The following is a 26,827-nucleotide window of genomic DNA, read 5'->3' as shown; positions in this document are numbered from 1 at the left end:
AATAAATTCCTTGATTCAGGACTCACATCTCCTAACAGCTAAATTAAATACACGACTGAACGATTGTACGGGTGATTGCCTTATTACATGAAATTTACACGTTAATTTCGCGATTTTGAGGTTCACATATTTCGTGACACTTAAATTTCGCGATTTTGCGAAAGTTTTGTGTTTTAAATCAGTTTAATTTCGCATTTTTTAGGAAGACATAATTTACATTTTCTTTGCAATATTATTAAACATGTCCTTAAATTAACAGAGCAGTTCTCACAATGGCCACAAGCAGTTCCTGCTTCAGTGGTACTAAACTCGTTCTTTCTTGATTATTGGCATGATGTGCGTCACTTAGGGCCTGTTTACATGGAAGGCAGGTGCCCCGGCTAACCGAGTTACCCGGCTAACCGAGCTACCCTAGGCGAGCCAACTTTTCATACGTTTCTTAAGAAATTGCATTGAAGCCTTTACATGCTAGAAGGGTAACCCGCCTTGCCGGGGCACTTGGTCTACTTGCCCGGGGCACCCTTCTAGGCGGGATAGCTTTTTGCCATGAAAAACGGTTATGCCCGAGCTATCCCGGTTTGCCGGGATAAGTTTTCGCGCGTGTTTTTAAACTAAATTTGAAGTTAATGGCATAAAATGTATAAATTCTGGACCCAAACAGTGCTATTTGATCAAAATTAGTTTTATCAGTCGGCTGGAAAATTATATTTCTTTGAGCAACAGCTAATTAATTCGAAATTTTCGTGGGAAAGATTATCCTAATTCACGACACAACAAATTTAATTTCAATTTGGCGGCCAAATACTGTTGAATTTCGATTGAATTTCGTCAAAAATGAACGCAGTAAATATCTGAGAACTTGCACATGAAATTAAAATAAGTTTGAAGACGAAAAGCCTTGATTATTCAGTAAAAAGTCATATTTTTCTTCAATCATTTGGAGCTAGATTGTTTTCCCACGCCGTGACACGCTTCAATGACGCTGTCTCAACTCGGGTAGAAGGGCTGTGAATTCTGCATGTAAAGGCGGGCTATGTTTTATCCCTTCTAGCCGGGTAACTCGGTTAGCCGGGGCACCCTCCCTCCATGTAAACAGGCCCTTAATTTTTGCGCCATGTTATGTTCGCGACACTTATTGTTCGCGCCACTTAAATTTCGCTACTTTTTTAGAATCGCGAAATTCGCGAAATTAAAGTGTCGCGAAAAGGTACCATGAGGTACGTCTTCCCTGCAGGCAGTTTTCGTTTTCGTCAATACATGTGTCTTACTACTTGATCAATTTTCCTATTTATCTGATGGCACGATTGTCTTTTTAAGCTTGATTCTTCGATTTTATGACTCTAATTTTACGGAATTTCCACGATCGAATAGCATAGCACGAAATTTTCGTGCCATATATTTCCGCTGCTCGCCGTAGGCAAAATTCAACAAGAATTAACTTCCACAAGAAAAACAAAGTAAAAAGAACACGAAATTTAAGTCTTACATTGCAAGCAAGTAGGCGAAGTCCACTTCCCTGAATCAGCAGCCTTGTTATACCCATTTTTCACGTTAAAACATTAGTATGGGTAATCAAATGGTGACGAGTGAAATTAGGAAATAATTTCACGCGCGTTTTGTCAAAATTCTAATAATTTCCCGAGCCTTTAGGCGAGGGAAATTATTAGAATTTTGACAAAACGCAGGTGAAATTATTTCCTAATTTCACGAGTCTGCCATTTGGTTACATTTTAATATTATGGGTGACAAATTACGCTCAAAATCGCCGGTGGATTTTTTTATTGTATTGTAAATAATCGTAAACTCCAATTAAGCATTGAAAGGTTCAGTTTACGGATACATTTAAGCTAAAGTTTCACAATTTTCAAATTTGTTTTAAAAAGCCATTTACAATTCTTCTTACTGTTTTCAAATGATTGCAATTGACAACTGTCAATTCTTCCTTACATGATTGGCTTTACTGATGAATGAACTGAAAACGGCGCCCGTTTCAAATGCGCTCAAGAATCCGCTCGAGGCCATTTTAAAATTGATTTTTTGTCATCTGAAGTCGTTTTAAACGTTCTGAACTATAAATTGTTTATCAAAGTTTATCAAACGACCAAAGCAAACTGGCGTCGATGAGATAAAAGCGAAAATGTACAAAGTTAAAGCTTTGAAGAGCTGACAAACACATGATTGCGGACAATGTCACGGCTCGTTGTACATAGATGGCAGTGAAGAAGAAGCGCTAGCCTGTCCTTGGTTAATCACCACGTTACAGCTGTGGAAATGGTAGACGTGGCCACTGCTTACCGCTGCATTTGACTGAATAAGGGGCTGTAAGGGGAGCTCGACTGGTCGTCTGGTTCAGCTGGATTTCTTTGCCATCAATGATGTTGGATAGCTGCCGCTGTTCGTCTTCGTTCCCGGAGTCGTAGGCTTCAACGCTTTGTTCTTGTCGATGACCAGTTATTGTTATGATGTCTGATTTTGGAACTCCCTTGGCTTTTAACTTCCTGACCACCGTTTTCCGGACTGAGTGATTGGATAACCTTTTGTCAGGACACATCTCTTGTAGCGGTGAGTTTTCTTTCATGCTTTTCATAATTTTGCTGATAGTGTTTTTACCCATTCGGCTTTTCTTGTACCATACTTCTGTTTTGGTGGGGCTGTCGATGCACGCTAAGTAGAAAGGACCAGATAACTTTACATCTTCGGGCCTCTTGGACAGGTAGTGCTTAAAAAGAGCGACAGGGCATCGTACATCACCAGTTGCGAACATTTTGGGTAGCACTGATCTCGGTTGTACTCTCAAACCTCCCTGCCGTGTTTTGGTCGGGCCTTCTGCGAAGGTTACAAACTCGTTGCCACTGTCGTCCTTGTTCAGCGTGAAATCTTCCACATTCCTTGTGTAATGTTCTTGGCAGCCACGTAGACCAAGATGTTGTGACAGAGGCCACCACATCGTGTTAATGAGCGACCTTGGAGATAAATTTCCAAGCTGTCCGCTCTCCCACAACGCTTCTTCTTCCTCTCTCGTAAGGCTTCTTGATTTGTTTGGCAATTTTCCTTTGCCTTCATTCCTAAGCTTGCGTGCCTTTCCCTCAAGAACTTTTCGGGAATTGAAAAATTCTCTGTCCTTCATAATCGAAAAAGAATAACCTTTTTCCTTCTGGTGGCGGTCAAGTGCTGCTTGCATGACTCTTAAGGACCCGGGTTCGTAGTCGGTTCCGTCTTGTTTACGTACGGAGGCAAAAAACCGCTCGAGCAATTTATCTAACTGGTCGGGAGCAACCTTCTCGGGATTTTTCTCAAGCCCATTTTCATCGCACCATTTCTCAAACACCCTCACCCAGTTTACGGTGCTTTTTCGAGTGTTTTCGTTTTCTGCAGCGTCTTTCAAAGCCGATACATCTGCATCCGTAACTTCTTGAAACCGGGACGTCATTTTGAAGAAAATTACAGGAAACGTTGCCATAGTTACACTGTAATTTCACATGTGAAATTATAAATTAATAATGGTAATAGGACTGAGTGGAGTCCAATTCGGTCTGTAATCATACGAGTGATTAACAAAATCGGACGACCGCGAAGCGGGAGTCCGATTTGTTTAATCACAAGTATGATTACAGACAGAATTGGACGACACTCAGTCCTGTTACCAATTAATCAAAACTATGACAAAATTTGAGAAACAAACTAGCCTTTAGTCAAATGGTTTAACGTTTTTATAAAAACTGCAAAACATAACAGTTTACTCAACAAAATGCACAACAACAGCGCGCGCAAAATGACGCGTACTGTCCAATTACACAGGCATGACGCGTAAACTGTCCTATTACACTGTCCAATTACAAGCATGACGCGTACACTGTCCTATTAGTGCTCAAATCGGGCTGCTGATAACCAATCACCGATCGAGAACTTTGTTAAAGTTTTGATTAACGCTGAAATTTCGCGCCAAAATTAAGGAGTAATTTGTCACCTATGATATTACAGTCGGAATAGCAGAACATCTCTTCGTATGATTTTTACCAGGCGCACGTGAGCCGCCACGCGCATGCCATAAAGATACAGCTGACCATTTTCATACAGGCTCAGTGTCGAAAGACACTCTGGACCACCGGACCGTCGGACTTGGTGTTTTTCTCTCGCATTGTAGCGGCCAAATCTCTCGCGACGATTCGCTAGCATTTTTTTTTTGCTCTTTTTTTTACAGCAATATGTTTACATATTTCCTGTATTTAGTTTTACGTATTTCCGGTATTTCGTAAGATTATTACCATATAAATTTAAACTGAACACAGCCAATGTAAACTCCATTCTACCTGAAGAAGGCTGGTTTGGCCAGCCCCAGGGGGGGGGGGGGTACTCCCGCTTGTAAATGACGGGGATGATCGAAGGATTTTTTTGGGTTTGAAATTTTCGATTCCGAAATTTTTATGGGGTTGGAAAATTTGGCAAGTATTTTTTTTGGGTGACTTGATTTAAATAGCGGATTTTTGGGGGTATTAAAAACGAATTTAAGTGTCTTGCCGCGGCCTTGGCGTATTTATGGTATGATGAATAAACAAACACGAGCGTTCAATTTTTTTATGGTTTTCTTTGTGTTATATTATTGCTCCTCCTGGCTATTTAGGGGTAATTTGACAAGGGATTTCTTGGGGGGTTATTTTTGGTCCAGGGATTTTTTGGGGTAATATCGGAAGACTTAGGGAGTTTTTTGGGTCCTGAGTTTTGCCTCCATTCGATCATCCCCGGCATTTACAAGCCGGAGTACCCCCCCCCCCCCCCCCTGGGGGCCAGCTGAAATATAGTACATAACAAATTTCATCATTCTACGTTGTATCAGTCTCTGCTTTTTAATAAAGATATGGTACATTAACAACACGGCGTCAAGTTGAATTTAGTGTAGTCCGGGATCATGTGCAGCTGGCGGTTTCGCTTGCTCGCGCGCCCTTGTCGCTCGCAATTACTCACAACAAAACCGCCAGCTACGCAAGCTTGTTCTTACTAATTTTCGCGATTTTACGCGCAAAAATTACATTGCGCGAAATTTAAACACAAGAAATAAATACCTTATTAAAAATCAAACAATAAAGATTCTCATATGCATGTTTGGAACTGCAGCTATCTGCCCTTGAAAATATTTTCTCGTTTTGTTTTGCGATAAGCGCCCTTCCTCTACTAACTGTTTTCTTCAGCTTCGGCCAAAACCTCTTAAGTACAGTCACCAGAGTTTCCGTTTGCAGGCTCCTTGTAGTCACATTGAGCTGAACCTGTGTCTATTTCAAGTACAGTTGAACCCCGGCCCGGAACCCCGGTAACTCGAACTCTGAAGGGAAAAGAAAAACAGTTCGACGGGGTTTCGAGTTAACCGAGTAAAAATGACTGAAAGTGGGTCCAAGGGAAATGGAAGTTAGTTCGAGTTAGCGGGGTTGTTCAAGTTATCCGAGTTCGAGTCACCGGGTTTCTACTGTAGTTCCTTATAAATTATGAAACAATCAATTCCACGAGCCCAACTTGCTCTTTTCCCTGATTTTTTACCGCCCTCCCTTTTGGTAGCCTGCTCATCATAGGCTTGAAACAGTTTTATCAAACTTGCGCGGTGGAAAGCGCAGTCTGTTTTAGTTTGGATTGGCCGGGCGTTATTTCCTCAGCAGACTTCACACGTGACTTCTTTATGAAAGACAGATGATACTCTAAGCTAAAATTCAAATACAACTCCTCGAGGAACTCCCAGGGAGGGGTCTATCTTCCCTTGTTTCCAACAAAAAATAAAACATAAATTTTTCTTGTGTTTCCGTGTTCCCGAAAAGCATTTCTTCGATTTTGGTGTTCCCCTCACCCTAAGATATGCTCTTGTGCTCATGTCCCCAGTTTTATTTCCATTATGTGCCCAGGTTCCTAAAAGGTTAATGGCTATATTTCCTTGTTCCCGGAAACAATTGTTCCCGGAAACAATCACGCGAAAGAAAATACTTTTAAATCATGAATATCACCTTGGCGATGCAAACGTACAACGCGTTCAGGAAGAAAAAGACTGAAAAAGAAAAAGAATGGTTCCTTTTCCGTAACTGCCCTTGCCACCGCTCTTAATTTTTGTGACTAATATTATCTGCATCTTGTTTTCTAACTATAGCTATAAGTAATTAATTAGATTATTTAACTATAATTTTTAACTATAAGTAATTAATTAGATTTATTGTATTTTTTTTATTTTTTTTTTATTTTTAACACCATTCTTACTAGTTTTTAGGGTTGCGCCTCGCATGGGTAACATTATTTTCCCGTTCGCGCAATTACTTTTTGGTCCTTTTCTTTTTATTGTAAATTTTTTGAGACCAATAAAGTTGATAGATTAACAGGATTAACCCCTGGGAGAGCCTCATTCTCTGGTGAAACCGCGGGCAGTCAGCCGAGCGCTGAAAGATTTGATCTCGGAATCACCCTACGGACAAAAAACGTACATTGTCTTAGATAAGCCTCTTTCCGCGCTCTTTTCCACCTCCTCCCCCTAAAAATGGCAAAGCAAAGAAGACCAGTCTTCACTCGTTTCAAAACGTTTATTTACAAAATGTAACAAAACTCAGTGTTGCCCTATTCTTCATTGTTAAATTACAACGAGCGGTGCATTTTAAAGTTTCTTACTAACAAACTTTATTATCTGACGCTAAGCTATTTACAATTCTTTATCAACCTTATACTTATTTACACAAATTTTACCATTGAATAAAAAAAAAACGTTTTCTTTTATGGCTCATACAATGTTCATTACGAACAGGTCAATTCTACTTATATTTCTAATGCTTTTTTCTAACTATTTAGATAGTGAGTTTACAACCTGGTCTGTGCTGTTGAACAAGAGTTCTTAGAGATTCCTTACTTTCCTCACTGATATGAATATCCCACAGGACTAGTGAGGTCAGTTTACAATTTGCATGTTTCAGTACTTTGCATAGACTGGTAACACCGGTATCAGTGATCCGATTACCACTCAGATGTAGTGTGGTTACTTTACAGCTTGAATGCTGTAATGCTTCACACAACCTGGCAACACCGGTATCAGTGATCTGATTAGCACTCAGATCTAGTGTGGTTACGTTACAGCTTGAATGCTGTAATGCTTCACACAAACTGGCAACACCGGTATCAGTGATCTGATTACGACTCAGATCTAGTGTGGTTACTTTACAGCTTGGATGCTGTAATGCTTCACACAACCTGGCAACACCGGTATCAGTGATCTTATTATGACGCAGATCTAGTGTGGTTACTTTACAGCTTGAATGCTGCAATGCCACACACAATCTGGTAACAGCGGTATCAGTGATCCGATTACCAATCAGATGAAGTGCGGTTACTATACAGCTTGAATGCTGTAATGCTTCACACAATCTAGCAACACCGGTATCAGTGATCTGATTAAAACTCAGAATTAGTGTGTTTACTTTACAGCTTGAATGCTGTAATGCTTCACACATATCAGTGATCTGATTACCACTCAGATGTAGTGTGGTCACTTTACAGCTTGGATGCTGTAATGCTTCACACAGTCTGGTAATAACGGTATCACTGGAATGATTATAACTCAGCAGTTGTAACAGTACGGTAATGGCACAGTGTTCTTTCTCCAGTGATTCACAGATGCGTTTTATTCCAGACAGTGTAAGAGCTGAAAAAGAGATCGACAAACTATTTACACTACAGGACTGTTCAGACCGTTCACGTTGTGCTGTGGCAGCTTCCTCTTCATTCAGTTCACTAATAACATCTAACAAAAATGAAACTGCAATACAGTCCAAATCATTTAAACCCTCAAAACTCATTTGGCCATCCTGATCAGAGTGATAGTGATGGGGATATTTCTTTATGACATTTTTAGCAAATTCCTTGTGTTGATATTCGCTGAGTAACTTTGCTTTCAGGAGAAGGGGTTCTCTTGTGATTGAAATACTTTCTAGTAATCTTTCCATTAGTTTGTCATTTCTTTTCTTTGACAAAATTCCAGCAATAAACTTCATAACCATTTCAGACACAGTTTCTTTCGGAATTTCATTTCTCATTACAAACCAACGAGCAGCCAAGAACTCTTGAATGGTCAGGTGAGTAAAACTTAACTGTTTTGTGGTTTCAAAAGCAGATTTCCTGAAAGGAGGGCCACAATGAAGAAGACCGCTTCCTTTCAATTTTTCTATTTCTTCCAATTTAAACTTTTCTTTCATGTCTCTTTCGTCAAAAATGGGCCTTTGCTGCAGAAGCAGTTGAGCCGCTAACTCTGATAGTTTATCCAATGTACTTTCAACGACGTCTGAAGCCTTGTGTTTCTCAGGAATTTCTTTCGTCTTGTACTCCGATTCGGCATTATGTTTTAGTTCGAAAATGTTGACAACTTCAGAATAAATGTCAGTTGCTGACACAGGAAGATCTGTGCTCTTGGATTCTTGAAGAGTATATTCCAAATAGAAACACATCAGAAAACAAAGGACTGGAATATGGGCAAAGCTTACAAGATTCTCATTGTTCATGACATGTTCAAGAACAGTGTTCTTCATGGTTTCGTTTTCTTTGAAATACTTCACAATGTACTCTTCTACCTGCTCCGGAGAAAACCCTGTAATTTCCACGTATCGGTCAAAGTGAATTCCTCCCATTTTATCTGATTCGTCGGGTCTCGATGTTATCATAACAACAGACTCTCTCATCATCTTGCCTTTTATGAGTTTGGCACACAGTGCGGCTACTGGCATTTCCTCACTAGCATTGTTTGGATACTGTTCCTCCGAGCTACTAGCGATGTAATCTCGTAGTGAATACTCGTCATACCCATCCAAGATAATCAAAACCTCCTCAGGGTGATTAACAAGGTATTCAAACAAAGAGTTATCAAGGTTTGAGTTTTCGTCAAGTGTTGAAGAACAGTTTAAAAGCTCTCGCAAAGAAAACCTGTCATTTTCAAGCAAGTTCAGTTGACGGAATGTCAACAAGTATGCAAACTTGATATCTGGTTTCTTCAAATTTGCATGTGATTGAAAAAGTTTATCATCAGCCCAATCCCGAACAAGCTTTTGACTAAACAGACTCTTTCCAATCCCTGCTTTTCCAGTGACAAGAATAGATTTGGGATTAGGCTCACCCTCAGTACTGCAAAGGAATATCTCTTCACTGCTTTTGACCCGGGTTTCGCTGACTTGCCCATAATAATCCAGCAATTCACCTCTTGCTAAAGTCATATCATAATAATTCAACCATTCCTGTCTTGTTGATGTCGCATCCTTCTTATAGAGGGTCTTTCTACCGTGCTGTATCAGAATATTAGTGAATATATCATCTGTTCTCAGGTTAGAAATGGTTGGGGAGGCCATCAGTTTGGGCTGGAACTCTGTCTGGCTTTTAATAGATGCTTTTAAAGCTTTTGTGTAGGCACTCACAGCTGAAAAATAAAGAAAAAAGAGATAACAATATTAACCGTTTAAAGTTTATTTTTGTCAACTTTCTAAGGTGACTGGTTGTCACTGGTATTAATTGAAAGCATGCCATGGTAAACTGATAACAATTTTGGTCGGAAAGTCAGGTACATCTGCTTTCCAAGTTCTAGTCGCTTTGTAAACCCCGCATTTCGAATGAAATTATACCGTTGTTTTTGAAGAGAGTTGTTACTTTCGAATTCCGCACGATCTTCTGCCACTTGGAAATAACACAGCCTGAAATAGCTACCACTAAAATGACAATTACCGTTCATACACATGTATTCCCTGAGGCAGAAGATCGTGTGGAATTTGGAAGTAACACCTCTCTTCGAACAACAACAGAATAATTTCATTCGAAATGCGAGGTTTACAAAGCGATTAGAACTTGGAAAGCAAATGTACCTGACTTTGCGACCGAAATTCTCCAAACCGTATGAAAGGAATACGCTGAAACTCGGTACAAACCTTTTCAATATCCTGTTCTAGCTGCAGCTTTAAAAAAATGCAAAACAAATCGACAAATTTTTCGCAATTTGAAATAACGCCATTTGTTTGATATTTTCAAAAATTCGGCTGAAAACCATCCATCTTTATTGACTGCTAACATTTGATGTATATACACGATCTTTTTAACTTTTACACACAATATGAAGGTGACATCAGCCTCAACACTGGCTGGTACTGGGTTATTATAAGTATCACATTTATGCGACGGTCAAGACAGACGCATAACACAACAGTTTTTGAAGGCAAAATAAAGATGTCGCTTGTTCAGGAAATCTACGGAGTGGATTTTCCTGTAAGTTGTTGTGAGTAAACTTCGACTCTTTAGCAGCGTTTTGGGGTGATTACAAAAAAATTCACCGTGGCATTTTAAAACTAATCGCATTTTATTAAAAACGAAGGCTTCTGAAAATCGCTCATAACTTAAACAAATCGCGTTTGATCGCCTTAAATGTTATCACTTTATATAATTTAAGCTTTATTCTTTCAGATTCTCAAAAATCTAAGCAATCGCTTCACGTTTTCCCGTTTTAAAACGCGTTTTAAAAAAGGAACTTTCAGCCTCATAAATACCCGCGGGCCACCTTAAGCGGCCAGTGAATTATCTTTCCAAGCGAAATGGTGACAGATGATACATATCGTCCGTGAAATATCTTAAGCTAAATTTTTTCACATACCCTACTAAGTTTTAATGCAAACATTATCAACCCAAGCTAGTGCTAGAGTTAGAACTACATATATGCATGGGCTGGAAATGCACTTGATGTTTTGTTACAATGAATTTTCGATTTACCTTCGTATACGTTCACTTTTTAAAAGCATTTTGCTATATTATATAGAGTCAAAAAAATCGTGTTTACTGCCATTCCTATCCAATTTATATTGTACCTCTATTAAGTGGCCAGCCTCTATTAAGCGGCCACTTTTTAAAGTCGGCCCTTGGGTGGCCGCTTAATAGAGGTCGGACTGTACTTTGATAGGTCATAAATACAATTTTTTTAAGTTAATATTAGAAACGCTCAATGATTGGTCAACAAGTTGTGATCATTTTCGTGACATTATTGGTTACCATAGCAACAGTATAACCTCTTAGTTTTGGCTTTCAGTGCTAATAACTTGAAAATTAGGTCACTGACCCCATTGTTTATTGTTGAATTATGACAGCGTGTCATTTTACAATTTTGGCAAAGTTTAAGAGCAAGTTTGTAGAAGAATCGAACAAAAATTGTTTTTTGCGGCAATTCTTAAAAAACAGGGATTTCGCTCATCTTCTGCATGAAGGTAGTCCTTATTAAAACTAAAAACGTCATGTTGTTTTTTTCTTCAAATAGTTTTATTTTTCCGAGAAAAACGAAATTTTCGATTTGACATCTAGACTCGTCTAGACTCGATTGAGAGGGTACAAATTGGGTTGAAAATTGACCATTTTCAATCGATTCGTATGTCAAAACCATCACGCGCAGAAAAAAATAAATACAACCGGTCTATTGCATGACTCTTCCTTGTCCAAATAAGCATAGTTTCAAGAGTTTTGGTTTAATCTAATTATTTTACGGTAAACAAAACCAGACTATTCTCACGCGAAATGAAAGTCGGTCGGTCAAAAGAATCGTCATTTTCACTATGTGCCTTATCTCAGAATTCCTTGAGATAAATATATTTCAACTGTAGAAGGATGATACTTTCAAAATATTTAAAGTTTTGTCTGGGTAAATGATTAAGCACTTGTCAAAAAATTATTCAAAATCGTACAAAAACGACACAAAATCACGCAAGCTTTCGAATGCGTGACCAAAAGTATTACCACCGTATTTGTTCTGTAAATCAATTTAGTCGCAACACTAGCAATACCAAGGCATAAATCATAATAAATATGTTCACCTTTGCTTGATTATGATATCCTGTCCCATGCAATACGTTTTTTCCTGTCATTTCTTCAATGGCTTCCCGTTCAGTTCGCATGCCGCTTGTCGACTTGTCGAATCCGTCTGCGACTGGTGAATTTGAAGCAACCACCGATACGAGTTTAACCAAATATGTATCGTCATGATTAACAAGCCCTTTTTGTGTTACTTGATTAAGCCATATTTCAGGTTATAGCCGGCAAAGCGTTTTCGATAAGCCACTTTGCAGTGTCTGTTGGCACCGTTATTATTCGAAGTGAAGTATAAATTTGCATACTTTCGAGACAAGCGTGACAGTTTTTTATACTTAGGGGGTGGGGTGAGGAAGGGTCTTAAATTTTTAGATGAATCAAATGTTTGAAAACGTTTGGGGATGAATTGTCACAAACTAATACCGTATTTTACATGGGGATGTAAAAGAATTTCACAACGTCAAACCTGACCCCACGAAAACAAGGATACCAGTTTTCTGGAATATGACATTTGATATTTCTCTTCCTACATCTCTATCTCCTTTAGAAGTCTTCCCTTTACTGTGATAAGCAATCTCGTGAGGAACTTTGCATGTACTGGAACTTTTTCGCCATCCAATTCCAAGCTCGGATCGATGAAAGGGACAGATAGTAAAAGCGCTAACATCCTGTTGCTTGTTAAAGATACCTGGTGTTAATGGCGAACAGGAACTTATTCTCCTTAGAGCATGCTCTAAGGAGAATAAGTTCCTGTTCGCCATTAACACCAGCAAAAGACCAGAGGGACTTATGATTTTCTATATCCTTGGTACATGAGCAAAGGGACCTCGGTTATTAATTTACTTTTATCGCGTGGATCGTACGAGCAAGGACTGCCAACTATCGTTTTAAAAGAACAAGAAACTTCCATGAGACACCAAGTGCAGCGAGAACATGTAGAGTTTCCAACAGTTCACCAGACAACTGAAGGAAAAAGCACTTTACGGGGACTGTGTTGTGCCGGTTGCTCCACAAATGGTTCGTGAGAAAAAAGAAATCATTCAAACATCTATAATCGAGTTTAGTAAATTACATTAGTCTCGTCTCCTAAAAGTAAACAACGTGAATTCTCGCACACACAAGGTCAATTATTTTACTTTGTTGTTTGGAGAATAATAAAGTACATAACTGAATTATATGGTTTTTATAGAAGAAGCAACCAGCAATTAGTAGATTATAGACTACCACCAAACCGGAAACGAGAAGCAAACGACTTTTAGGGCCTGTTTATATGGAGGAAAGTTGTCCCTGGTAGGAGGGTTACCCTCCATGCCGAGCCACCCCGGGCGAGAGAGCTTTTCATACGTTTCTTTATAAATAGCTGCGAACTGTTTATATGAGAAATTTATTGCAAAGTTGGCTCGGGGGGTAGGGTGACCCTGGGTGGAGGGTCACTCGCTTAGAAGGTAGGGTGACCCTGGGGAGCGAGCCAACTTTTTTCCATATAAACAGTTTGGTTATTTTCGCCTTGCCTACCAGGGACAAGTTGACACATACAGAGCATGCGCAAATGCTGCAGTCGATCAAAACAAAATTGCAGATACATTGAAATCGAAGTCGGCGGTAAATTTGTCCTAAAAATGGTCGCGGTCGATGTTTCAGCGTTCCTTATTTAAAAAAGGCAGACATAATAGATGTTTCAAAACAACTCTCGCCAGTCTTTTGAACCGAGAGGGCCAAGTTTTGGCTCGGTCAACAGGGACAACTTTTTCATATAAACGCTCGGCAAAAGATAGCTCGGGGGAGAGGGTAGCCCTACTACCAGGGACAACTCTCCTCCTTATAAACAGGCCCTTAGAAAGTCTAACTTTAATAGATTACAACACTCTTTCCTGACAGCGGCTTTTTGTCAATACTTTTACGGTTTTTCTCTTTTTGATTTTGAGCGTAAGCAGAACTTATAAGTAAAGTAAATCACGTAGCAAATACGAGTTTGTGACCATTCATCCCCAAACGTTTTCAAACCATTGATTCATCTAAAAATTTAAGACCCTTCCTCACCCCACCCCCTAAGTATAAAAAACTGTCACGCTTGTCTCGAAAGTATGCAAATTTATACTTCACTTGGAATAATAACGGTGCCAACAGACACTGCAAAGTGGCTTATCGAAAACGCTTTGCCGGCTATAACCTGAAATATGGCTTAATCAAGTAACACAAAAAGGGCTTGTTAATCATGACGATACATTTTTGGTTAAACTCGTATCGGTGGTTGCTTCAAATTCACCAGTCGCAGACGGATTCGACAAGTCGACAAGCGGCATGCGAACTGAACGGGAAGCCATTGAAGAAATGACAGGAAAAAACGTATTGCATGGGACAGGATATCATAATCAAGCAAAGGTGAACATATTTATTATGATTTATGCCTTGGTATTGCTAGTGTTGCGACTAAATTGATTTACAGAACAAATACGGTGGTAATACTTTTGGTCACGCATTCGAAAGCTTGCGTTATTTTGTGTCGTTTTTGTACGATTTTGAATAATTTTTTGACAAGTGCTTAATCATTTACCCAGACAAAACTTTAAATATTTTGAAAGTATCATCCTTCTACAGTTGAAATATATTTATCTCAAGGAATTCTGAGATAAGGCACATAGTGAAAATGACGATTCTTTTGACCGACCGACTTTCATTTCGCGTGAGAATAGTCTGGTTTTGTTTACCGTAAAATAATTAGATTAAACCAAAACTCTTGAAACTATGCTTATTTGGACAAGGAAGAGTCATGCAATAGACCGGTTGTATTTATTTTTTTCTGCGCGTGATGGTTTTGACATACGAATCGATTGAAAATGGTCAAGTTTTTAGTTTTAATAAGGACTACCTTCATGCAAAGGATAAGCGAACAATTTTTCATAGCATTACCGGACGTTGTCGGATTCTTCTACAAATCTCCTCTTAAAAAAAATTGTCACGGCCACCTTAAATTTTCTCTGAACTGCTCTGACAGAATTTCTTCAATTATTCATTTACATGGGATTGGCTTTGCCGAATAATGATGTCATTTGGTTTGCGCTGTAAGCTATTTGACGTACATGTAAACTGACCTCAAAATTTACCGGTAGTTGAAAGAAATCTACTTTCTCTTAGCTTTGAAACAATATAAGACGGTTAGAAATCTCCTATAAAGGAGACAAAATTTTCAAGCTGTTGTGAAACGTAATTTCGCACAATGTGCTAACAGTGATACTGTCCCTTTTTTCTTGAATCACTGGAGAAGTAAATCCTCAATTTCATGTAAACAAGTACGGTGATCGATCCAGTTTTTTCTTGTTTTGAATTGGCAATGACTTTCTTTCTGTAAAATAAATTTGGCTCAATTACCAGCGCAGAAGCAAACATAATCCCCAGAAATGTGAATTTAGCAAGCACTCGTGAATGTAATCATGATAATTTCATAAGGAATTATTGCGTATAAACAAGGTTCTGTTGTTCCTGAGCGAGTATAAGGACCCCCTTTTCTGTAAGATAAACAGCCAATAAGCAAAACTTAAAGGAGAAGTTCACTCCAGAATGGCCAGTAATTTTTTTTACGCCAATAAAAAGTTTATGCAAAGATATGTTATTCACAAAAATTTCAGCTTCTAACGAGCGCTTAAACCCTACGAAATCCTTTTCTGAAGTAGCCCAAAACTCGACAACTGAACGCCGCCATCTTGAAGCTGTTAATGTATGCGTGACGTCAAAGAGCTCAGCCTGAAGTTGAGCGGGAAAATTTTAATTACTTCAAACTCCTTGTTTCTTTGTAGTGGCTTTTGTTTGTCAAAATGCCTGTTTGTGCAGCTCCATTTTGCTTAAACAGAGCTCCAAGAAATACAAAAAGAGGTATTTCCGTTTTCACCGTCTTTCAATATTTAAAGAACAATTGCTCAAAAGCGGACACAAATATTTGTGTGTTCCGGCGTTAAATCGGGGTCCGATCGAGTTCATTATTGAAGTGCAATTTTCTGCAACTTTTTCAGGTTGATCTATTATTACCTATCCTTCGAGACCCTTGATTTTTCTCGTCGTCCCGCTCGACAATCTGTCTCTGGGTCTCCGAGGATGATCATGTTACCAATGTTGCAGTATTGCATACGGTACGTGCATGTTGCAATCAAGATTTGTGACAAACAGAACATAAACAACCAATAAGTCCATAAACGGCAATGTCGCCAATGTCCTTCGCGGTAATAAACGTCCTCCTCCACTGTTCGCGTCAGTCATGACGACATGAACGCGAACATTGCTGTTTCGTTTTGTTTACAGCATCCATCCTAGTTATTTTACGCCGGACGTTTCCTTGAACATTATAAAAAATTGCCAAAGTAGCAGACCGTACCAGTTTGTCGTAGCAGTGCTACTGAAAAGAATATATTTACTTGTTTGCTTGACCACAAATAATCGCCGGGACCTCGATCAAACGCCCCCAGGGTTTATTTAAAAGTTAGCAGTTTTGACCCGGCGTTTATACGAAGCCGGCGTTTAATCGGGGACCCGCGTTTAATCGAGAAAATACGACGAAGTCAACAACAACAACAGAGAGTTTCTCTGGTTGATTAAAAATTCTCCCTGAAATAAAGTAAAAAAGTGAAATAGAATAATCGTAACATTGGTTGGTATTGCGTCTGCCTTTTTCTTTTTTTGTGGATATTTTCACTCAGGAGACTGTATCTGTGATCTTCTTCGAAGCAGTCTTCCGTATCGTTTTCGGAACACACAAATATTTATGTCCGCTTTGCCAGGAATTTTTCGTTTCTGCCCATTCTTATAATCCATTCGTGAGCATTTTTTCTTTTAGATATTGAAAGACGGTGAAAGGTTTTTTGTATCTCTTGGAGCTCTGTTTGAGAAACATGGAGCTGTACAAACAGGCATTTTGACAAACAAAACAAAACAAGGAGTTTTGAGTATTCAAACTTCAGGCTGAGCTCTTTGACGTCACGCATACATTAACAGCTCCAAGATGGCGGCGTTCAGTTGTCGAATTTTGGGCTACTTTAGAGAAAGATTTCGTAGGGTTTTAGCGCTCGTTGGAAGCTGAAATTTTGGTGAATAACATATTTTTGTATAAACTTTTTATTGGCGTAAAGAAAATAAACGGCCATTCTGGAGTGAACTTCTCCTTTAATGCACGACTGTGTGAATATAAGATGAGGCATACATATAGCTGCGAGTTCCCATCGCTTACTTCCTGAGTCTTAATTTACTGCAATTTGGCATTGTCACTTTTGCCAGAGCACCCAGAAAAACTATTAAACAGAACAGGTGTGCTTCCCAAATTTATCCGAACATAAACTGCAACCAAAAAGGCCACAATTTTTTTTTCTGTAGCAACATTAAATAGTAACAGTTTTTACATTTGCTCAACGTCATGTTCAACGTATCACAGCATGTCCCAATTCTGCTACATTTTTTCCACTTTATTTTCATCTTACCTGGCATAAATGATCCATTTGCATCTGCAACAAACAATAAAATAAAAAACATATGTAGAACCAAATAATATCCTATTTCACTAATTAGTTACTTAGAACTACTGTACGTTATTAAACACTTAAGGATCAGTGAAATATGGACTTCAACGACGGCGAAGAGGAGTCTGTATTGTAGAGGTAGAGACTCTATAAATTCTTGTTTCTTAAGGACTGAATTAACTGTCCTCCTTTCAATATGTATAATAGTGTCCATGCAGATAAGTTTGAGTGAACTGAAAGTTAAAGCTTGCAAAGGTAAAGTACCTCTTCGAAAATTTTACAGGCAAAGTACAACTAAAGAGTTGGAATCGGTTTCCATAACTACATGTATTTTTCGCCATGTTGGTGAGATTCCAGAGTTCATACTTAGCCTATACTTTACTGAGTGGTTTGATACCAAACAGCGAACAGCAAGCATGTGCAAACAAAAATCCAAATATTTTTTTTTTTGCCTTACAAGAAATAATGGGGAAAGAATATGCATAGGGTGAAAGGCATTACCTGGATTGTAATGGGGCCATTCTTCGAATATGACAGGATCACTCAAAATGTGGGCCACAACAGAAGCTGCCATTACACATGCAAAAGCTCCTGTCTGATCATTTGAAGATTGACTGCCATCTGCATAGTCTTTGATGCCTTTCACCACAACCCATTCTGTCTTGAGATCATGAGATGCTGCAAAAAGACCTGAAAAATGAGAACATTTGATTAGCACAGACCGTGTAGAAAGGGTTACTCTTTTTGGTGGGAATATTGACAAATTAGGCCCCTGTCCTATGCCTTTTCCACGTGTTTTATGAAGACTTCAATCCAATACCGAAATACGCTGCAACATGACACCTCTTGTGACATGGTACATTTTTGTGAAAATCTTTCTTGCTGCGATCAGTTGCACAAATTCAAACTGGTTTGAATTTGAGCGACCAATCACAGTAACAAAATGAGGGAAAACAGCGTTGTTGCAGCGTGTGTACACTTCTGCGACAAGTAGCTGCGACAAAATATAAAATTAACAAAGAGAGAGCAACATATAATTTTCCGTGATACCAAAGAGACCCATTCAAGGTGGTGACTGAACATGTGGCAAACAAACAATCTGAGCAATCCAAGGAGTTTTCATCTTCAGCATGGAATGTAACCACAACTAAAATGCAAATCCAGTTCTACAAAGAAAATGAATACTGTGGGATAAAAATCACACAGACTATTGGAAAAAGCTACTGTTTTGGAAGCAGTGCATGGGCGACTTGTCAACGAGGCCTGTCGCTGCAACTTGTTGCCTACTGTGGCCCGGCCTTTATAACCTCCTTATCCTTACCAAGCAAATCAGGATTCACTTTTTACTAATACATGTTACAAAGACAGTATAAACAGATTATATCTTATATTGTCACCACAGACAAACAATGAAGACATCTTACCCCTGCCTTCCATCTCAACTGCTGTTGCTTCAGGATATCGTTGATTAATTTCTTCATACTGCCATCCACCACTGTCATCCTTCTGCATACTCAGAACCACCCCATCACAGTGTACTCTCACTTCCTGCTCATCTGGGTTTTCCAAAGGTGCTGTCCATCCATCAGCTATATGCTTGATGAGATTGCCAATATCTCTGCCCGGGGGAGTTTTGTAGGAAGGTGTTATTAACTTTGAAGACACAACCACATCACCTAGTTTGGTTTTTCCAGGATTCAAACCACTGCAGGCGCCAATGGAAAATACAGCCCTGGGTCTCAGTACCCTGACTGCATCTTTCACAACAGATAAAGAACTTCCTGGATCAGCGGAACCTTTAGAACACTTCATTAATGCAATTTTCCTTTTCTTCCTACCATCACTACCCACGGACCCAAAGTATACATAGCCAATGCCTTTGTGGTAACTCTTGAAGGGTTTATCCAAATAGAAAAAACAGCTTAAGAACTCACAATCTTCCACCGTCATAATCAGAATGTCGATTGGGAGGTCAACAATGTTCCAAGAGCAACTGGTGTTAGGAAGATCACTCATCGTTGGAATCTTAATATTGAGTCGTGGTGGGAATTCCAAACTTTTTCTTTCTGTGTTTAGAAGGAGAATAAATATAGTGTGTAAGCAAATAAAAGTTTACTTAGTACATATGTATTCAGAGCAAATGTGCTGAATTAAAAACGTTATTAAAAAGTATACGTCAGTTTTCCTTGACACCATAATTTTTTGTTTGAGTGCATGGTCACCATGCGACCAGGCACCTTCACAATGGACCAGTCATGCTAACCAATCATGGGAGGGCAACGAGGGAAACAATGTGTTCACTCAAATACCGTAGATTTAATAGTTCTGTACATCTTTTAATTTTTTTGTTGTATATGTAATTTAGTGCTCAGGGCTCCTGATGAAAGCAGGTTGCTTTTAAGCCCCTGAATGGACAGAACACTGAGCCTAAAAGGTGTCTGTTTTTTCTGTTCTGTTGTGGAGGCAAAATCGCCTTACTTGAACAACAGACATTCTAAGATGGCTCATGTCTGTCTGTCTGTTTATTTCACTGCTCTGCTCACGACTAAACAGCAAGGAGAATGCGAAGATCGACTTGTAGCTTGCTGAGCTTATTTCTTCTCTCACCTTCATCTAATTTGTCCTTAATGCTGTCCTCGCCCTCCACCCACTGTTTAAGCAGTTCCTGGTAGTGTTCATCAAAATCAGGGTCCATGCTTTCACTTTCAAAATCATCAATAGCATCACAATAGCATGCTCCACCCAGTCGCACCAAAGTGTTTTTGATTTTCTTCCAGTAGACACTAAATGTTGCATCATCAACTGAAGCATCGCTGCCATGACTGTAGTAAATTGTGTCTCGGTAGAACTTGATGCGGGCAATGTCAGCCTGAAGAGTTGTGTCTGTTACCAGAGGAAGGTTATCCCAGCCATTGGCAGGAGGAACCAGGCTGCAAATATTCCTCAGAAGAACAACCAGTAGGGTGGGGTCAAAGTCCCGTGATGAAACTGAAGACTTGATTACAGGATATAGTTTCCTCCATTGTGGGGTACTCAGAACTCTTTTCTTTTGAAGTGATTGTAATTTAGCATGAACTGCAGGATCAGCCAGAACTGTATGAAGGCTTCCAGGTGGACGTACCCTGTCAAAGGTCTCTCTTAGAACCTGTGATCCAACATCAACCAGAAGACGACACAACCGTTCATAATTAGTGGCTTCTTTGGTTGAAGGAAAGTATGGTGCTGCAGAGGCCATGAAGACAATGTTCTCTAAAAGAAAAAAATTGAAGCAAGATCTAACTTGAATGGCTGGTTCCACAAGCGATGCAAATGCAAAGGTAAATGCAGGCACAAATGCAAAGAAAAACACATGCAAACAAGGACAATGCAAACTGAAACACAAATACAAATGCAAGCACAAGGAATGGAGAATTGCCTATTTTCTTGGAATTTGCTTGTACTTGCATTAATTTGCACTTGCTTCAAGTCTGAACATTGTTAAATGCAAATGGAAGCACCAACACAAGCAAGCAAAGCATGACTTGTCAACCACCATGGAAAAATGTTTTACATTCCGTGCCTTCACATTGTACCTGTCAACATCACTTGCATTTGCACATGCATTTGCGTCGCTCTTTTGACTTGTAAACCAGGCTGATGTGCAATGGTTATTGACAGTCACCATCACAATGCAGGGATGGCAGAGCCGGAGGGGCTGGGGGGGGGAGCTTTAGCCCCCCCCCCCCTCCCACACACACACACTTTTACAGAAAAAATAAAGACTTAAAAAGAGAAGAGTCTAAGAGTCTTAAGCCCCCCACTTCAGGTCAGAAAATCTCTTAACTCCTACTATGGGGGATTCCAGATGAGTACCCCTCACCCAACACCTATTTGGAATTTCTACTTTTGTAAAGAAAAATATATCTCCTCCTCTCAAGAATTTCCAAAATTATTTGGCATACCCCAACCAAAAAAAAAATAGTATATTACACCGCTTCTTATTAAAGCGTGAACACTTAAAATATGTCTGGAATGTTCTTTGTCTTTTAACCAATCACATGCAAGAACTTCAGACCGCAGAAACCACATGGGTTTCCATCGGTCACGGAACAATATTTGGTTCTCGTTTCGCTCCAATTTACAAGTAAACACACTAATTGTAATTCCTCCCTTTTTGAGAACATTCACTGCTCCACTGAAGAATAGGTTTGAGTGATTTTTTTTATAGAAAAAATTGAAAAACCGATGCGCCCGACGCTACGATTTGCCCCAGTTGCCGCCAATTTTCAAAAATTGTAACAAATTCATATCTGCAGTTACCGTTCGCCTGATGGCATGTTACAGTTTGTACTGAGGTAAGCTTGCATTTTCCGGTTTTTATCTCACCCCAACTATTGTAGCAGACCTAAACACTGATAGAAGGAAGGTTTGTTTCTTCGATAACAGCGAAACGATAGCGGGAAGGAAAAGCGAAAATCAAACGATTGAGCGATTGAGGTGTTTACTTTGCACCAATCACGCCAACATTTTGAATAATTTTCGTCTGGAGCCTTTGCAGTTTGCAGTCTTACGATCACGGAACCTCTAATTGCCTAAGGGTTGAAATCGTTTGCCGAAATAAATCGAATCCCTTGTTCTACCGAAAAGATTTACAATCAGTAACGAAAACTCCACAATTTTGTATTTTATATTCGGTTTATCGTGTTTACATCTTATGTCTAGACATGTCTGCATGCACTGAACCATGTCGTATATCGTCGCTAGAGAAACCGTCCTTTTTTTCTTTCAAAAATCCCTGAAACCATGTTCTGGATGTGGCCCTCGATACGAAAGAATAGCAGTTCTTTAAATTCTTAAAAAAGACAGAGCGTGTAACCTGAAACAAAATAAGAACTAAAGTTGCTCCGTGACCGATGGAAACCCATTTACTGTTTGTGGTTTCTGCGGTCTGAAGTTCTCGCATGTGATTGGCTTAACACAAACATTCCAGACATATTTTTTAGTGTTCACGCTTTTATAAGAAGGAGTGTAAAACTTGTTATGTAACTGTTAACAACATTAAAAAATAGAAAAAAAAAATGTTCAACGGTAAACAGACAAAATATCCTGTAGTTAATTGTAAAAGAAGCTACGTCACAGCAATTTCGCAGATTATTGGTCTAAACAGTTGTAACTGGTCTAAAATTAGTGCCAGTAGGCAACTTATCCAATGAAAAACATTATCTTTGAACATCTAAAGAAGATACATGTAGTTGTAACCTTAATTTGTGGATAAAATTCAAACTTCAGCTATAAAAAGTGATTTTATGAAAAGTTTAGCCTTAATTCATTTCCATCCTAGCCACCTGCAGCCAATGACACTTGTTAACAGTTTCAGTGCTCTAATATAGCAATTCGTTTTAAAAACAAGTTTTAAAAGTTTTAATAAGTAATTTTAAATAAAAAAATAAATAAATGAATAAATGAGAATTTATAGTGGGATCTTCCAATAGGTGGCTCTTCTTGATCCCACTGATTCCAGGTCGAATTGGAATTTGGAAGTGTTGGTTTTCGTGGAGGGAGGAAAACCGGAGACCCCAGAGAAAAACCCTCGGAGCAAGGACGAGAACCAACAACAAACTCAACCCACATATATTACCGGGCCGGAATCGAACCCGGTCCACATTGGTGGGAGGCGAGCGCCATACCTGCTCCCCCTAGTAAGTTTTATATTTTAAATATATAGTTTTCAAATTTTTATTTTTAGCATGTATATATGTTTTAAATTCAATTTTATTATAGCAAGAACCCATCAGCTATGATGATTGTGTGTGTTTGTTATCATGGTTAAAATAACCTACATGTATAAAGGTTAGTTTTGTTTTACATATTTTTACAGTACATTTCAAGATGTCAAACAAACTGGTGCTCAGACCCAACATCGTAGCTCATAAATATCATTATATGGTTCCTTTTAGTGACAATAACATAATGCACTCACTTGTACAAAGTGACACTGCTGGTCATGATCGAGCCACTGGTGTTCAGGTAGACTTGGCGCCCGAGGACCACTCCTGTCAACAACAGAGATGTTTGCTTGCAATCTGCAGGAATGTCAGAAAGATTTATCAACTAAAAGGCTATTTAAAGTATGAAGTAAGAGTCTCCGTCATGTTTTCCTGGGGTTTAAGGTCTTTGCTAGAATTTTCCATCGGCCTGCCAGGTTCCCAACAACTTTGCAAGTAAATTGTTTTCGCTCATGGAATGCTGATCAATGCATGCTCACCCAGCAAGTTTAAATAATGATGTGAATTTATTGTGGTAAAAAAGTGAAATATCTGTCTGGAATTTAATCAGTTTTTAAAGCTGATGATAAAAAAAATCATAAGACCCCAAAATCTGCCTGCGATTCAAAGGAAAAAGGGAAAACAAGAACCAGAGGAAATGGTGCTACAAGAACTGTAAAATACCGGTAACTGATGTGAAGAAAACTTAAAATAATAAATTTTTCTATTAACTTTTGTAGCACTTATTAATTGCCTTTAAGTGTTGAAACGGATTCCAGTAGTTATCAAATACAGTCAACTCTTACTATAACAGACACCTTTGGGACCACAAATTGGTGTCCGTAATTGTGAAAGTCCATAGTAGCAGGAGTTATTTTCAGTAATTCTTATTTGCAGGAACTTCAACTCCTGTCCATTATAATGGAGTGTTTGAAATAGCGAGGTGTCTGCAGGGAAGGATTTGACTGTAGTAAAATTGGTTAGAGAGACTTTTTTAAGGGGGGGAGGGGGGTGGGAGTAGAGTTATCAGTCAACTTTAAGGTGAGTGGAAATTAATCCAGGCAACTAATATATTTTGTGACACACTCCCCTTGAATGATGAGAAAACGAGACAAGAAATCACAACTCACAATGACATTTCAGCTCCGACCGGCGGGGCATTTGGCCTTCCAACTGGCCCACATAGTAAGGAATTTAATCAGACATTTTGAAAAAAATCAAATGCCCGGTGTTTTCAAGCTAGGGAGCCATTAACCTGAAATCATAGCCTCCCTCCCTACTACTGCTGCGGGGAAGGAGGGCATGATACATTTGCTTGTCGAAAGTCATGTAAAAAAGCCAGATTCTGGCTTTTTGTCTGATTGGTCGAGAAACAATACTCAATGGAGCGGTGTGGACTGATTGGTTGTCGTATTTCAACGAGACTTCCGGTCAGAAGCTGGTAATGGCAAAGACGAGTCACGTTTACTGCGAGGACGAGTTCTTTTCTACGTTAGCTGAAGCCCTAACAGATATCAAGTGTAACTCTCTGAAGGCAGAACAAATAGAGTGAGCGACAATGCGTAATAATTTTGGTTCCGTGAAGATGTTTTTGTTGTTCTTCGAAAACAATATCCCAGAGATGTTGGAATGTTTACAAAAGCAATCGATCCTATCTGCCGTAAAACAGCTCTTGTCGGTGAATTCCTTTTTGTGTGTGTGTAAGCTGAAATAAAGGGACGGCATCCAGTACAACTGATAAAAATATGTTCACAAGCGCCATCTTACCTTGCTACTAAAAGCATTTTTATCTCAACACGGCGAAGTTTAAATACAGGCTGTACATATGTACAATTTTTCTCCAGACGTTTTTCACGCCATGTGGAAATCCGAGTCTCGAATTTGCCGCCAACTACAAAAAGTGGTTTGACAGTTCGACGACACATTAGTTTATTTAAATTAGGGGGCGGCTGGCGGCCGGTTAAATAAATGTATCAGGCGTTCTTTTTTCCCTCTCGCTTTCGTAAAAAGAAAAAAGAACGCCTGATCGCAGGTTAGGGAGCCATGATCTCACTTGCAATCATTGACTTATACATTATAGAAAGATACCGATAGCCTGATTGCTGAATTTCAGAGGACTTCCTCTGGCCGCTTTACTCCTGAGAAGAGATCTCTTCTCGGCAGTAAAGCGACCAGAGAGAGAGACGTCTGAAATTCAGGCTAATAGAAAGAGGAATCGTTGTAATTTTACATTACGCTACGCAAAAGTGCAGTTTCACTTTCACTCCGGGCTTTCACGTGTCCGATCGCCGAAATACTCCCTAGTATCATTACTGACGCTGCAACACAGCCTAACAAAAGTAAACCCTAATTACCTGACAGTGAAGTGCCTTCCTTTGGGAATAAAATGTAGTTAAAGACGCTGGTTATACTTCCGCCCAACTTTTGGAGCCGCCATTTTTGTTAACTCTGGAACTTAGTCCTCCCCAATGAGCTCGCGTCTGATTGGTCGAAAACAAAAGTCATTCACACAGGGCACCCAGGCTGCTAAAGCTGCGCACAGCTGGAAATTTACCTCGCTGCACCAGATCACGTACGCGTCAAAATTTAAAACTTTTCTGCAATAAATCGGCGGTAATCTTCTCTCTTGCCGTTTGCACAGTTAGAACAATTTTTAATACGATTCCGCCCAATACGGAATATATTTTCTCCCAACTCGGCCATCACTAGTCTCCATCTCAAAATCGCAACTAGTTTATCAAATATTTTCAGTTCCGCGTCCAAACAATATTGCTTTGAGAAAGGGATCCGACAAGTCCGCATTTCCTTGTTCTCAAACACGTAGAACTATTAAGTAAAGCTCCAAAATACTTGCTTAACCATCAGGGTATTGGTTAAGTATCGAACTTTGTCTTTATAACTGTTTTGTTTGTTTGAAATTCGGCTTATATGGGTTCTCAACCAACACCACAACTTAATAAAAACAGCCAACAGATCTAAGGAATATCGACTGGAAGTTCGACTACACTCACTTCCACCACCTGGGATCTAGAGCCGGATTTCGACTAGAGACATTCAATTCCCAGGCGTAGCCAGACCTGACAAGAGGCTTTTCGCGGGGGAGGGGGTGGAGGGCCTACCCGGGAAAGTTTGTCAGATCGAGACTCTTGAAAATGCTTTCTCCTTCACCTTTTGACGATTTTGTGTGTATTTCGACAGCTTCTATTTCTAACATTTCATAACAAGGAATTCAGTACCAATTTTCACTCGATTATTCCTAAATATCTTGCCCAATAACATAACGCATTCTCCAACCCCGGACCGCTAGCATTGGCGGATCCAGACCTTCAGGTAAGTGAGGGGCCTGATCATCTTAACACTGGAAAAAGAGGGGGGAAGCTCTCAAAAATATTTTTTCTTGGCCCTTGGGCCTTAGTTTGGCCTGGAAATAGGGTGGGGCCACGGGCCCCCGGGTCTCTCCCCTAGATCCGCCACTGGCTAGATCCGCAGTCCAGCACACTATATGTACAAGGATGTATGTAGACCTGCGCCTACGGATCTATAGGCCAGCTTTACGTCCCTGGTAATTTCTTCTGGGATTCGCAACTGCAAGCATTTGCAAGCATTCTTGATTCCTTTCGCTACAAAATGTCTAACGGTTATTTTGTTTTAACTAGCCTGGTTAGGCGAACCATTTTTCCCTTTGTAAGTAATTAAAAACTCTGACAATGACTCCTCTAGCGACACCATCTCTCCGTGTTACTAGACTTT

At 39.5% G+C, this 26,827-nt stretch overlaps 2 protein-coding genes and 1 long non-coding RNA gene across 3 annotated transcripts in view; 1 reads left to right on the top strand and 2 right to left on the bottom strand.

Moving 5' to 3' along the window:
• LOC144663703 (elongation factor G, mitochondrial-like) overlaps positions 1-4,018 on the bottom strand; it is a 114,838-nt gene extending 110,820 nt beyond the window's left edge. The window contains 2 exon segments of the mRNA XM_078524740.1: positions 1,487-1,562; positions 3,979-4,018. Coding sequence (XP_078380866.1) covers positions 1,487-1,543 — 57 coding nt within the window. The 5' untranslated portion in view covers positions 1,544-1,562; positions 3,979-4,018.
• Positions 4,019-6,533: 2,515 nt separating this feature from the next.
• On the bottom strand, positions 6,534-25,550 carry LOC144663688 (uncharacterized). Its single transcript, XM_078524714.1, has 7 exons — positions 25,432-25,550; positions 23,293-23,395; positions 19,941-20,582; positions 18,758-19,399; positions 17,835-18,023; positions 17,295-17,318; positions 6,534-9,415 (listed from the first exon to the last, which is right to left on the bottom strand). Exons 3-7 carry the CDS (start codon positions 20,566-20,568, stop codon positions 6,807-6,809), a joined length of 4,092 nt encoding a protein of 1,363 aa, XP_078380840.1. The 5' UTR covers positions 20,569-20,582; positions 23,293-23,395; positions 25,432-25,550; the 3' UTR covers positions 6,534-6,806.
• The window catches only part of LOC144663804 (uncharacterized), a 63,438-nt gene continuing 47,210 nt past the window's right edge, over positions 10,600-26,827 (top strand). The window contains exon 1 of the long non-coding RNA XR_013572672.1: positions 10,600-10,672. This is a non-coding gene — a long non-coding RNA (uncharacterized LOC144663804). The remainder of the gene's footprint in view (positions 10,673-26,827) is intronic.

This window comes from Oculina patagonica, chromosome 8, assembly GCF_052425735.1.
Source record: "Oculina patagonica isolate OP01 chromosome 8, crgOcupat, whole genome shotgun sequence".
Lineage (NCBI taxonomy): Eukaryota > Metazoa > Cnidaria > Anthozoa > Scleractinia > Oculinidae > Oculina > Oculina patagonica.
The sequence above is the reverse complement of the archived record's forward strand: the minus strand, read 5'-3'. Positions and strand labels throughout refer to the sequence as shown.

Excerpts from the sequence above, each read along its gene's own strand:
- LOC144663688 (XM_078524714.1), bottom strand. The coding sequence starts at position 20,568 with ATGGCCTCTGCAGCACCATACTTTCCTTCAACCAAAGAAGCCACTAAT. Across the intron at positions 19,400-19,940 it reads TAAGGACAAATTAGATGAAG|AAAGAAAAAGTTTGGAATTC; the intron begins GTGAGAGAAGAA and ends TTCTAAACACAG. Across the intron at positions 9,416-17,294 it reads AAATGGATCATTTATGCCAG|CTGTGAGTGCCTACACAAAA; the intron begins GTAAGATGAAAA and ends TTTATTTTTCAG.